This window comes from Rhodamnia argentea, chromosome 5 (genome assembly GCF_020921035.1).
Source record: "Rhodamnia argentea isolate NSW1041297 chromosome 5, ASM2092103v1, whole genome shotgun sequence".
Taxonomy (NCBI): domain Eukaryota; kingdom Viridiplantae; phylum Streptophyta; class Magnoliopsida; order Myrtales; family Myrtaceae; genus Rhodamnia; species Rhodamnia argentea.
The window spans coordinates 14,753,165-14,766,756 of NC_063154.1; the positions used below are offsets into that span (position 1 = coordinate 14,753,165).

The 13,592-nt window shown below is 39.7% G+C and overlaps 1 protein-coding gene across 1 annotated transcript in view; it reads right to left on the minus strand.

Moving 5' to 3' along the window:
- Nucleotides 1–468: 468 nt before the first annotated feature.
- Nucleotides 469–13,592, minus strand: part of LOC125315205 — a 206,594-nt gene continuing 193,470 nt past the window's right edge. The window contains exons 5-8 of the mRNA XM_048279636.1: nucleotides 2,671–3,387; nucleotides 1,090–1,512; nucleotides 603–622; nucleotides 469–484 (exon numbers count right to left, since the gene is read on the minus strand). Coding sequence (XP_048135593.1) covers nucleotides 469–484; nucleotides 603–622; nucleotides 1,090–1,512; nucleotides 2,671–3,387 — 1,176 coding nt within the window. The remainder of the gene's footprint in view (nucleotides 485–602; nucleotides 623–1,089; nucleotides 1,513–2,670; nucleotides 3,388–13,592) is intronic.

Sequence of the window (13,592 nt, forward strand, 5' to 3'; positions counted from 1 at the left end):
TTGCGACCACTGAAACTGTCACTAGATATACCAATCCAGAGGAACTCTTCACCACTAACTCCGTCAAATTCCGAAAGGATGTCACGGTTGGAAATAATGTTGTCAAACTAGGACAATCGCAAACCTTAAATTTGTTGAGGCTTTGAAGCACTTTTGTGATTAAATAGTCTTCTTTCCGGACTCGCTTTAGGTTGTGTAGCTTGCTCAACTTAAGTTCTTTTAAGTTTTCAAGCACTGGATGTTTTCCCTCATCCACAAGTCCTCCATCAGGGAATATATCTTCAAAGGAACTACATAAAACCTCAAGGCTTTTTAAATTGGGAAATATCTGGAGGAGAAAGTTGGAAGGAAAACCCGCCCTTTCATCATGAAAGCATGCCAATGTTAGTGCTTCTCGCTTGCCAATGTCATCAAAAATATTTTCATTATGTATCCTCTGAATATCTTTATCGACTAATAAATGTCTTTCTAAGGTGGGAATGTCCTGCAAATTGTAAATATAATGAGAGCAAGTAAGTTCAACAATGTTCGACAAAATAAATCATTGCAATGTAAGGCATATTAAGTCGGTTTATTCCCATGGCAGGTGGCCTTTTCCTTACAATTCATTAATCTCTAGAGCCTGCATAAAAGCATCAAGCTTCTAAAGTCGTCATACATATACAAACTGCAACCAAATGCTCATATAATTAGATAGAAAGGGCAACAACATCAAAATCCATTTCACCCGGAAAACATCAATAGAAAGATGGTCATCCTGCCGTGATTCGAAAAGAAATTGCTAAATGTGTGTGCCCGCTTCGTGATTTAGTCCGTAGGAAATTCACATCTAATCCATATAAAAACCTTTGAGGTCATTACGGTCAGTTCAAGAACCATCTTGACCAAATTCATCCTTTACGAGGAATGTCTCATCTTGTCAACAAGGATCTGTAGTTCCTTTGAATTTCAAGTGACTGAGATGCCCCGATAGTGCCACTAAAACATTTTGGGTGCCCGCGAATGAAAAGTGTGTATGAGAGCACATAAGACATAGTGGGTGAATTAAAGAATAAAGAAGAAACAGAGGAAGAGCAGTTTTAATAATACCTTCCGAGCCGGAAAGGACAACATATTCATTTTTTCACAATGGGTCACTTGCAATTCCTTCAAGAATGGCCAGTTCAAAGTGAGCAAGTTAGGGCAGAAGCTCTTGAGTTGTGGCATATCATGTAATACCGGAGAAGTCAATACTGGGAAAAGAAATTGAGCAGCAATTGAGTGTGGACTGTCATCTCCACTCGCGCTCGAGACTATTTCCTCGAGCCCACAAGACTCCACGCGAAGTTCCTCAAGTTGGGTTAGACTTGTAGCCACCCAATGTGGAAACAAAATTTCAAGGTTCTTACAGTTCCGAGCCTTCACTTTCTGCAAGTATTTAAAAGTGAAAGTTCCTTGAGGGCCACAGGTCCATATTTTGCTTAATTTGTCCATGTGGGAGAGAACTATCGATTTAAGCATAGGAAGTTGTACCTGCCATATTGAGAAAAACGGCACAGTGAATATGATTACACTGACTTATGATCTCAAAGACGAAATTTCCAAACTACCCTAGCTCTCACAAACCATGAGAATTCTACAGCTTGTTAGTTACACATAGAGGGAGGGTCGTAGATGCTTTCTATTTACAAATAACAGAAAAAACAATAATTAGGCAAAAGAATCTGTAAGAAAAAAGGCCCCAAAAAAGGGAAAAAGTGTAGTGACCTGATCAGCTGGTACGTGTTAATTGCCTTTTGAAGCAATGATGCATATCACAACAAACTCTGTAAAGAAATTAGCTTGTTCATTAATTCAATGAAAACAAATTTGAAAATTGCTTTCAGTTCTGCAAGACGGCAACCTCTCTTAAATTCTATCGAATGAATTTTGCAATTCTTTGAAATTTAGAATCGTATCTTGTTTCAATTTATAGTCAATAGTACATGGAACATTGACTTTTAATTGGCTTACCCGAAATTTATTACTTACAATGCTTTCTCCGTCCAAATTTTTGAAAGTTCCTATGACAACTTCTCGGACTCTCCAATTCGCCGATCACACAAAAATGCACTGTTTTACTTCAGTGTGTGCGCATATACAAATATATGTATCCCCTATTTTTGATAATGCAACAAAGTATATGGTAAGAATTCTTGGATTTATTTGCTTCAAGTTGAAGATGCAATTCATTTTCAGTTGACCTTCTTGGAGAAAACTAATTCTTCATTTGTGATTCATTGATTTATAATTGGTAACCAATTACTGAAGTCGGTATACAATTATGAAGTTTTAGTTGGTGCTGACACTTTCTTGTCTTTTTCGTTTCTTTTTTTTTTTTGGGGGGGAAGTTGGTGTTGACACTTAACTACAACATCTTAAAGCCAGCAATACGTAACCAACTTCTTATCCTTGATTGTGCCATGTGTAGAGGATTTTGGAGTTTTATTTGGGCGTGTGGAGGCAAAACTAAAACGAAAACAAAGTGGATGTTGCATTTGCACTGGAACTGAAATTGTTTGTTTCATGTGACGAGTGCAACGCGCGCCATTCTATTTCCAAATTCCAATTGCTGGTTCTATCCATACTTCGATTTGACAAGATAATAAACCAAAACACCAAAAGCATTGGGTTAAGACAAAGAACGCTAACCTGTGGAGTGAAGAGGGAAGGGGTATCCTGATCAACCTGCATCCAAGAATGCCAAGTCAAACTTCTCATCTTGGGGCAGTGGGCAATAGTTAGCTCTTTTAGGTTGGGACATTCCAGTGTATGACTCTTTCTCGAGAGGAAACTAGTTAAATTGGGCAAGCATTCCAACGTCATCCCATGGAGCATCGGGAATGTGATCTTCTCCACCACGCTTACCTGCCCTTCTTCCTCTGCGATCACTTCTTCCATTTCACCACACTGCTTTATTTCAATCTCGCATAGATTTGCAAGGCATCGAGCCATCGATGGAGTGAAAGCATATCTCAAGTTGCTGCAATTATAAAGGGTCAGAGAAAATAGAGAACTGAAGCGCATCGTTCCTTGAAGATCTTTGTTCCATAGTTGCCTCAACTTTGGTAGATTGACCAAGCCCAAATCTTGTAGCTGAGGTAGCACCCGAGTGATTTCCACAGGCTCAAGCCCTTCAAGATCGAATATTTCTTCCAAAGACTCGCAATTGCACACTTGCAACGTTGTCATTTTCTCTAAAACAAGCATCAATTTGGATGGAATAGCGTTAACAAATGATGGACAATTATCCACCGTCAGTCTTTCTAATTGCCAAGATGACTTGATGGGATTAAGTTCGCTATGCCATTTTCCAATTAGCTCAGGGAACTCAGACAGCCACATAAACTTTACTGTAGCAATCGTAGCCTGTTAGAAATGCATCATTAAAGGTAAACTTATAGTTAGCAAAAAGTAATTACTCTATAGGTTATTAAGACTATCCAATTGCACAAAATTTGATAACTGATGCATACCATTTCTTCAAACATATTTTGGATAGTGGTGTTGAGGTTTTCCTTCCAAAACCACACTTCATGTTGAGGCTTTGGATCTGCTTGTGTTTCTACTTGTATTCTCTCCAGCTTTGGAGCAACTATTGGTCCCTTAGAGAAGGACTGCATGTTGGGACATCCACTCACTATGACATCTTCCAAGAGAGGGAACGCCAATGTGCATTCACTTGAGCTAAAACAACTCAACCTTGTCAACCCATCAAGTTGTATGTGCTTCAACTGATTGAAAGTCACTGCATACCCCTCCTTACCCCATCGTCACTAAAAACTTCTTTCAACATTTTACAATTTCGTATCCTCAACTCTGTGAGTTCCGCCAAGTTTTTAGCCATGGTTGGTGTGAACATACTTGATAGACCATCACAATGTGACACATCTAGAGTCTTCAGATGTTGAAAGTATCTTGACGAGGGTAATAGCTCATGACTTGGGTCTTCTATGGCTTCCACATTTCTGCTCAGCTTCTCTAGATGAGATTCGCATAGAACGAGCTTTTCCAAGTTGGTTAAACTCTGAATAAAAAGACACATGGATATTGCATATTCCTCCGAGAGATGACGAAGCTCAAGAACCCTAAGCGTGCAGAAGAATTCTTCACCATGAAAATCTCCATGCCATATCTCCATCTGTCCGGATAAATCCAATCTTAGCTCTCGTAGATTTGGGAATGCACCCTGAGAAGATAGTCAAATCAGAGTCTGAAGTCAGCTTAGTTAAATGAGTACTCATGTGTCATGGTATAAGTCTTCCACATCGCGCATAATATCTACATTTTTTAATATGTTGAGTCGGTGATTCAACGAAAGAAAATGTGCCCTCATACAATAGACACTATCGTTGATTTTTTATATTTGACTTGTATCCGTATTTGAACTTAATTAGATCTGTACATTCCCATTTCTATAAGAAACATCCATTGTGAAAATAACTTCTCGATCAATTATAATCACAATTCCAATAAATTCAAATATCAATGCAAACAAAAATGTCACGTCTTTCCCTTTTTACCATAACATCAGTCATCTTAATAGGGCTCAAATTAGAAAACACTCTTGCGCCTGGTAAGATCAAACCGCACGCCACGTGTTATCAATCTTTATGGTACTTAAGAGACTAAACTATCAGAATTAGCCAAAACCATTTTTTTAAGGGGGATAATGGCTATGCATTCTGTCAATACTTGAAGAACATATGATGTTTCCATGTTATACTATTTCTGTGGATTCAAAGAGAGTCGTATAGTTTACATCTCCGTATGTGGAATTATTTGTATGATATGCTTGGCTGTGACCATAATCTTTACTTCAAATAGTCACAATCGAAGCAAAACAAATAATCCTAAGTCGTACCTTTTCGAACAAAAAGAGAGGCTGTTTCTGTAGTGGCATCTCATTCTCAATTTGGGAAGCGAGTATCTCCACTTTGTTACAGCCATGCACCTCCAAAGTCTTCAATGCTGGCCAACCTAAAGCATTTGTTCCCGTGTAGATGCACTTCAACTCTGTCAGATGCTCGAGCTTGAGGGAGGTTAACTTTGGGAAGACAACCCCGAGAACTGGTTCTTCCATCTTGATGAGTTCTGTAATGCCACATGCACTGATCTCCAACTCTTCAAGTTGGATAAGATCTGTCACTACTGAGGCTGGAAATAGAGAGGTGAGGCTCTTGCAATTGGAAACAGTAACAGAATGGAGACACTGGAATTTGACTTGATGGTGGAGTTCCTTATCCCATACACACTTCAACTGTGGCAATTCATATAACATCAGCTTTTTTAATTGGGAACGAACACCAGGATTCCCATCTAGAGGATTCAGTGACTGAAGTTCAAAAACAACTTCAAGTGAACCACAAACATATACACCCAAACTTTCCAGGCTCCAAAGCCGTCCAACAATGCAAGAAGGAACAATGTTCACTAGCTTATTGCATGCCCCCACATCAAGTGATTTTACATTGTGGAAAGAATCCGCAGCAGCTTGATTGTCCCATATCGTTTTGATATTATCCATGTCCCAGATCTCTAATGTCTCCAAGCGAGGAAACACAACCTATGGTATTCACTCACAAAATTGGTGATCCATTTAAATTACAAATTCATGAACTTCCAAGATGTTAATATAAATGAGTTGCCAAGGGGAGAGGGGGAATTATTAAGTTGCATAAAAGGAAAAGAAAAAAAGAGAAAAAAAATTACGCACATGGAGAAGTCAAACCACACGTAATAAAACAAACGCTATTAATGTGAGCTAAGCATATTCTTTTTACAGTGGGCAAGATGGTAATTTGGATATGCCCATATTTTGTATTGGACACACACCACACGAAAACGAAAAGAGAGGCTTTTCTGTATATGTTTTCACATATAAATGCAATAAGAAATATTTGAAAACAAAAAGGACGATATTCCTCAACCTTGAATCAAATTATCGAAGATAGTCATAAATCCCTCATCATAGGTGGTTAAAAATATCTAAGAAAATCGACGTATCAATCCAATTTTACAGCCTATTTGGCTGCATAACAATGTTATTTGTGAACGTTAATTCAAAGTGAACCCACTTGTTCATGCTTGCAGTGCCAAGCCAGCCGTACATGCAAAATCGCTGAGACATTTACATTCTTTGTCAAAATCGGAAAGCCGTTCATCTAGCGTGATTTATCAGTTATTTAGATTAACAACAGTACTTAATTTAAGATATTTTCTTTTGGATGTTGCTAACTGATAACGGACTCAGATAATTAATTAGCAGCATCCTCATACATTGTGCGGGTGTGGATTTTTTGTTTTCTGAAATATAGGTATTTGTATTTTAGTATAAATGATTAGAATCGTATGAATCTCCCTCTTTTTTTTTAAAAAAAATTAAAAAGATGTTAAATTCTTAGTTACTATTACGTAAAACGTAGAGACTCGATAATGGTATAAAATCCTTATTGTCGTAGTTATATTTCAAAGGGACATCGTATCCATAACTGATAATATTATGCTAATGTTGAGTATGGGGCCCAAAAATAGTTTTCCTTGCAAGGAGGATGATCAACATCTTGTAATTGACAATTTACAGTGATATTAATTAAGGACTTTTTGGGGAGCACTTCATAACAATATAATTATATAAGTTTTTCAATGACATTCTCATTCGATGATGGCCGACAACAAGTATAACGTTCAGAAAATTGGCCATACTGTTTGTCACAACAATAGTTGGCCAGAAATTTTTTAATGTTTGGTCAAAGTGCATAACTTATAAAGAAATGAAATTTATTACGTGGGTGATTAAAAATTGTAGTTTAAGTTATAAAATCCATTACTATTTAGTTACAATGACTGAATTCAACCCCGTAATTTGAGAATTAACAACTGAACTCCTTGAAGATTAGGTATCCGACTTTTATATCTGTAGTGATTTTCTTTAAATTCTCTCAATTCAACTTAGAAAGCAATTCGGATTGTAACTTTACTTTGACTTTTCCAGAATGAAATCAATTTTAACCAAACTTGACTTCGTAAGTCATTTAGTAAGTTTTTGCTCTTGTTATTATGCTTTGCCTGCTGTATAACTATTTATTTGCTTAGCGTAATTAGTAATTACGTGGGCCTGACAATGATTTATACGCCTATATCTTTCTTTGTAATTTTTTTTCAATAGTTCGTGTGATTGATCCAACTCTTGCTTTCTTGGGATTGGCGTGAATTGAAACTTGCTAATTGTTTGTAGTGGCATGTGGGAACTTGCAATGCTCAGCATGCAAACTTCCGCAATACAATTAGCACATACAAGTGATTCCAAGTATTTTACTCCGACAGTTCTTATCATATTTAATATTTTGACCTAACTAGAATTATGTACCTCATGATTGAAGAGGGCTGTGGCGCGTGATTTAACATGATCCTGATTCCTAGCCTCTCGTGAACCTGCCATCAATTTTTTACACGATGGAAAGAATGTCATTATTTGTATTTCAAAAGATGCCAAGAAGATCTTCATTGATGAAAATAACAAATCAATCTTACACTTTTTGCGAGAGAAGCACGTCAAACTTTCCAAAGATAATCGCAAATAAGTCAACATTGGGAATGCTAGAATTCCTGATGTTTCCGTTTCCAACCCTTCTTCCTCCATAATGATCGCCTCCATCTTCTTGCAATACACCACTTCTAGTTCTCTCAATTGTGCTAGAGATTTTACCATTGATGCCAAAAACAGAAACCTGAGGCTGTGACAGCCAATCACCTTTAGCTTTGTTAAACAATGGAATCTCACTATTCCACAAGGATTCTTGTTCCATATGCACCTCAAGCTCGGCAAGTCCCGTAACTCCAAGGTGGTTAGCTCGGAGGGAGTCTCAACATTTCCGCTGGCGCTTGGTCCATCAAGGTCAAAAACTTCTTGCACCAAAATGCAATCTGCGATAGTCAAAGTGTGTAGCTCATGTGAATTTACCAGCGACCTGAAGTTGAAAACCTTCGAGAGAGATTTGCACTCCAACAGCTCAAGAGATTGAAGATTGCTCAGTTCCACTGCAGATTCTTCGCTCCATATAGTTTCCAGATTGGGAAGTCCAGTCATAGTTAAGGTCTGCAAGGATGGGATTGAAACCTGGCGGAAAAACCCATCAACGATAACATTAGGAAAGACAAGCTGGATTTTATACGTGCTATTAGCAGGTTGTTCATGACTTTCGCATTTACAAAAATATTTGATAAACAAAAGCTACTTTACGATCCTGAAAGACAACCACTCGGTTTTACTTTTTATTTACAGTATAAGAAGGGATGTTGTTACAGTTAGATTTTGTTTGCGATTTAGTAACGACAACGGAAATTAATGAACCATAAAGCAAAAAGTAGTTTCAAAGTAAATTACTTCTTAAAAGTTGCACTAGGCCTGCTAGGTGTTAGAACCACAACCAACTGCTCTAAAAGCTTAAGCTTGTAGAAGAAGGCGTGGTTTAATATTTATATATTCCAACACTCCCCCTCACGCTTAGCCCTAGGCAAAGACCAGACTAAGCGTGGAAATATTCAAAATGGGGAGGCAAATAGGGGCCTGGAAAGATTTGAACTCGGGACCACCTGCTCCGATACCATGTTAGAACCACAACCAACTGCTCTAAAAGCTTAAGCTTGTAGAAGAAGGCGTGGTTTAATATTTATAGCAACAAACTGATCGACAACATGAACAGCATAGGCGATGTCGGGTCGGGAGATAGTAAGATAAACAAGACTGCCAACCAAGGTCCGATAGCGGGTGACATCAGAAAGAGGTTCTCCATCATCCGGGCAAAACTTCTGATTTAGCTCAATAGGAGTAGCAGCAGTACGTGAATCCGATAAAGCAGCCCTGGACAGAATATCGGTGGTATATTTCTGCTGAGAAATGAGAATACCACGTGAACTGCGAGCAATCTCAAGCCCAAGAAAATAACGTAGTGGTCCTAGATCCTTCATGGCAAAATGTTGCTGAAGATGCCGCTTGGTATGCTTAATATGATCACGATCATCTCCGGTGATGACCATATCATCAACATAAAGAAGAAGAATAGTGCAGCCTGAAGAAGAGGTATGAACAAACATAGCATGATCAGCCTCACTTTGAGTGAAACCAGCAGACTGAATAGCATCATCGAACTTCTCAAACCAAGCACGAGGAGCCCGCTTGAGACCATAAAGAGCCCGTCGCAAGCGGCAAACCTGTCCGCAGGTATGAGCAAGACCAAGCGGAGGTTGCATAAAGATATCTTCCTGAAGATCACCGTGAAGAAAAGCATTCTTCACATCAAGCTGAAAGAGAGGCCAACTGCGTATTGAAGCAACGGCTAATAAAGTACGGACAGAAGTCATCTTTGCTACGGGAGCAAAGGTCTCCTCATAGTCGATACCATACTCTTGCGAGAAACCTCGAGCAACCAGACGAGCTTTGTAACGCTCAATACTGCCATCAGAACGAGTCTTAATCTTATATATCCATCGGCAAGATACGAGGGAGCGACCTGGAGGAAGAGGCACAAGCTCCCAAGTACCAGTACTCTCTAAAGCCGAGAGTTCCTCGGACATAGCCTGGCGCCATTCTACATGCTGAACTGCCTCGCGATAACTATTAGGTTCTTGTACAGCATGAACAGCAGCTAGAAAGGAACCAAACTCAGTGGAATAAGAAGTAGCAGCAACATACCGGGCAGGTGGACGCCGATCTCGAGGAGGATTACGGCGTGGCTCTAGTTGTGCGTAATCGTCTAGGGCAGATAAAGTAGGAGGTGCAGCACAAGGTGGAGATGGAGAAGGTGGCAATGTATCTAGATCCGATGTAGAAGAAGGACTAGAAGGGTCGGGTAGAGGATCAACAGGAAAATCCATAAATGGAACAGGAGACGAAACATGAGGTGTAGTATTTGTCGGAAAGAAAGGGATGTGTTCATGAAACGTAACATCACGAGAAATACGTACACGTCGCGCATTTGGGTCATAACAACGATAACCTTTGTGCTCAGTCTTGTAACCCAATAATGCACACCGGATAGAGCGGGCGGTAAGCTTTGTACGTTCGGTGAGTGGAAGAATGACAAAACAAGTACATCCAAAAACTCGAAGATGATTATAGCTAGGAGGTCGAGAGTAGAGACGCTGAAACGGGGTGTCTTGATGGAGAACAGATGAGGGTAGGCGATTAATTAAATGAACAGCCGTGAGAAGAGCCTCAACCTTAACTCAAGGAGGAACGGATGTACCAAGTAAGAGAGCTCGAGTGGTCTCTAGAATATGACGGTGCTTGCGTTCAGCAACTCCATTTTGAGCTGGAACCCCAGGACAAGATAACCGAGGAAGTGTACCATTACTAGCTAAGAGGGAACGAAAGACACCAGAGAGATATTCTCCCCCTGAATCCGAACGAAAAACTTTGATTTTTGTATTAAATTGTGTGGAAACCATGGAAGTAAAAGACTGATAGATGGAAAAGAAATCACTACGTTGATGCATAAGATAGATCCATGTATAACGAGAATAATCATCAATAAAAGATACATAATATTTGAAACCACTCTTGGAGGAGAGCGGGGCGGGACCCCAAACATCAGAATGAACAAGATCGAAAATCGCACTAGTTCTAGAGTTACTAATAGGAAAAGGCTTAGCAGATTGCTTGGCCAAAGGGCAGATAGAACATGGAGGAAGACTACTAGAAGAAATAGGACCCAAAGCACCTTGTTGGTGAAGGTCGGTGAGACGAGAAGCCGGAATATGTCCAAGACGTTGATACCACCGAGCAAGATCGAGGGTAGCCAACACATGATGAGGAGGAGAAGAAGTTGGAAGATGGAGATGTTGCATAATATAAAGTCCATCCCGTCTACTGCCCCTGCCAATTATCTTGCCACTCAAACGATCCCGCACAAAGCGGGAGCTATTTGTAAAGCTTACGAAGTACATCCAAAGATCGGTGAGTTGTCCAACGGATAATAAATTGAGAGCCAAAGAGGCAACATGTAACACATCGGGGACATTGAAATCTTTAGAGATGGTAAGAGTACCCTGTCGGGTAGCTAGTAGAGGAGAACCATTAGCAGTAAAGAAATGTGCTGGTTGCTTGAGCTCGGAGAGCTTAGTGAGAAAAACAGCGGAACTAGACATATGTCTAGCAGCTCCCGAGTCAAGTACCCAAATAGTAGAAATATCACCTGAAGGTGGAGTAGCTGCAGCAGTGCTCCCAGCGGATGAGAAAGTTGTAGAAGTACCGGAATCGGGAAAAGACCTGGGCAGAGAAGGACTCAATCGTGCAAGCCGGGCCTCAAGAGCAGCAATACGGTCATCCGTAGAGGGAGAAACCAGAGTAATAGGTTGAGAGATTGGAGATGCGGTAGTAACTCGTGGTGATGCATACGGGCGTGAAGCATTTCTCTTCTTCCAACAATGTGCCTCGTCATGACCAAGACGATGACAATATGTACATGAAAGGCGGCGAGGACCACGAGTAGGTGAAGGACGTGGTGGAGCAGCCAAAACCGTAGGCGGAACACGTGGTGGAGCAGCCAAAATAGCAGTTGAATCAGAAAGCGCCGAGGAGAAAAGAAGACCAAGACGAGTTTCCTCGGATCGTAATTCTTTGACAGCGTCAAGGAGGGATGGTCTTGGAGAGCGGTGAAGAAGTTGGCTGCGAACACCTTCATAGGAAGAGCCGAGCTTCATAAGAAAAGAATGTAGACGATGCTTATCTTGAGTCCGAAGCCGAGTAGATGGACACTGAGTACAATTCAGGCATGATGGGCAGAAAATAGGAGCAAGAATATCCAGTTGACTCCAAAGTGAGTGCATGTAATTGTAGAAATCTCGAATAGAGCGAGACCCTTGCGTAGCATTGTAAAGTTCTTGCTCCAATTGATAGACTCGAATGTCCCCTGTTTGGGTGAACATCTCGGCAAGCTGATCCCATAACCTTTTCGCCTCAACAATATTAGAAAATTGTGGGCGAAGAGCAGGATCAATGGAACCAAAAATGATCGCCCATGCCTTCCGATCAGCAACTTTCCATGCTCGAATTTCAGCGGCATGTTTCACAACTTCATCGGATGAGTTGCTTTGAAGAGCATCGGGACAAGGACAAGGACAAAATCCCTCAACATGCTCAAACAGGTCGCGGTAAACAAGTGCTGCCATTGCCGATGGTTTCCAAAGAGAATAGTTTGAACCATCAAGTTTGACGTCAATACGGTCACTAGAATCACCCATGACGACAGAAAAAAAAATCACCGGCAAAGCTAGAAATATGGATTGAGGTGGAAGAAAAAAAAAAAAATTGATCGAAAGGATCGAGAAAGAAGAAGCTCGGATTAGAACGAGCAAGGATGATGGCCCAAAAGCCCTAAACTCATTATCTTAATTTCTGATGCGGAAGATCCAATTTATGGCAACCGCAGAGCATACTTTAAAAAAAATAATGAGCTCATTGTCTTATTTTCTGATGCGGAAGATCCAATTAATGGCAACCGCAGAGCATACTCTTCAAGACAATGAAATGGCTTTGATACCATGATAAGAAAGAAAGATTAAAAGAGAATGGTATTTGTTCTCTAATGATGGTGTTTGGAACAATGTACATGAGAAGCCTTTATATAGGCTTAGAGGAGTAAATGAGCCTAGCAATCTTCCTATGTGGGACTAAAGAGAAAGAAGAGAAGCAAGGGAAAACTATACAACACACTACATTCTAACACTAGGAACTAATTTACTGTCTCACAGGGGAAGATTACTACCAAGAAGTAATTTAGCGGTTTCAAAGAGTAATTTAATGCTTCAAAAGGAAAAATAACTATCATAATAGTCTAATTACTCAAGTAACTTCCTCCTGTCACCCCTGGACCCTCCGAACTAATTTATGCATGAAATATCATATTTTTATCCAACGATGTCCAATAAGATATTGTATCTTATCCAATGACACGACGATGTTCTCATTACTTATTATATATGGTCATATCTTCTCACGATGGGAATAATCAGTATTTCTTTATGGCTATGTATTTCCTCCTATCATCAGTATTAACTTTTTCGGGGCATGGATCGTCTCCCACGATCCTTACAACAACATGTAAAGTTGCTCGAAACCCCCATCTGTGCAACAAATTTAACTTCTCTGTGGTTCGTTCATTGGACTATTAGAAAATGCAAAACAAGATAACTGGTTCTAAGATTAAAGGAAACTAATTATAATCAACGAAAAGATGTAAAACAAAAGATATATGACTATTGTTATCATCGCCATTGTCCTTGTAATCTTTTAATTGCTATTTTTTTTTTCATCGTGTTGTTCTTTTCCTAGCATCAAAAGGAGGTAATGATCTAACAAAAATTAATGCTGACATGTAATAGAAACGTTAAGAAGAACAACAATGACAGTTTTGTGAAAGACTGCTTATGAGACATTGTTTAGTACACTTTATTCTGAATATTTCAATTTTCAAGGTACATATTGCGTATGACATGAAGATAATCAATGTATTGGAAGCTATATAGAGTTTCCTTAATTAGTTTCTCAAAAACTGCTCCCGGGGCCCTGAGGC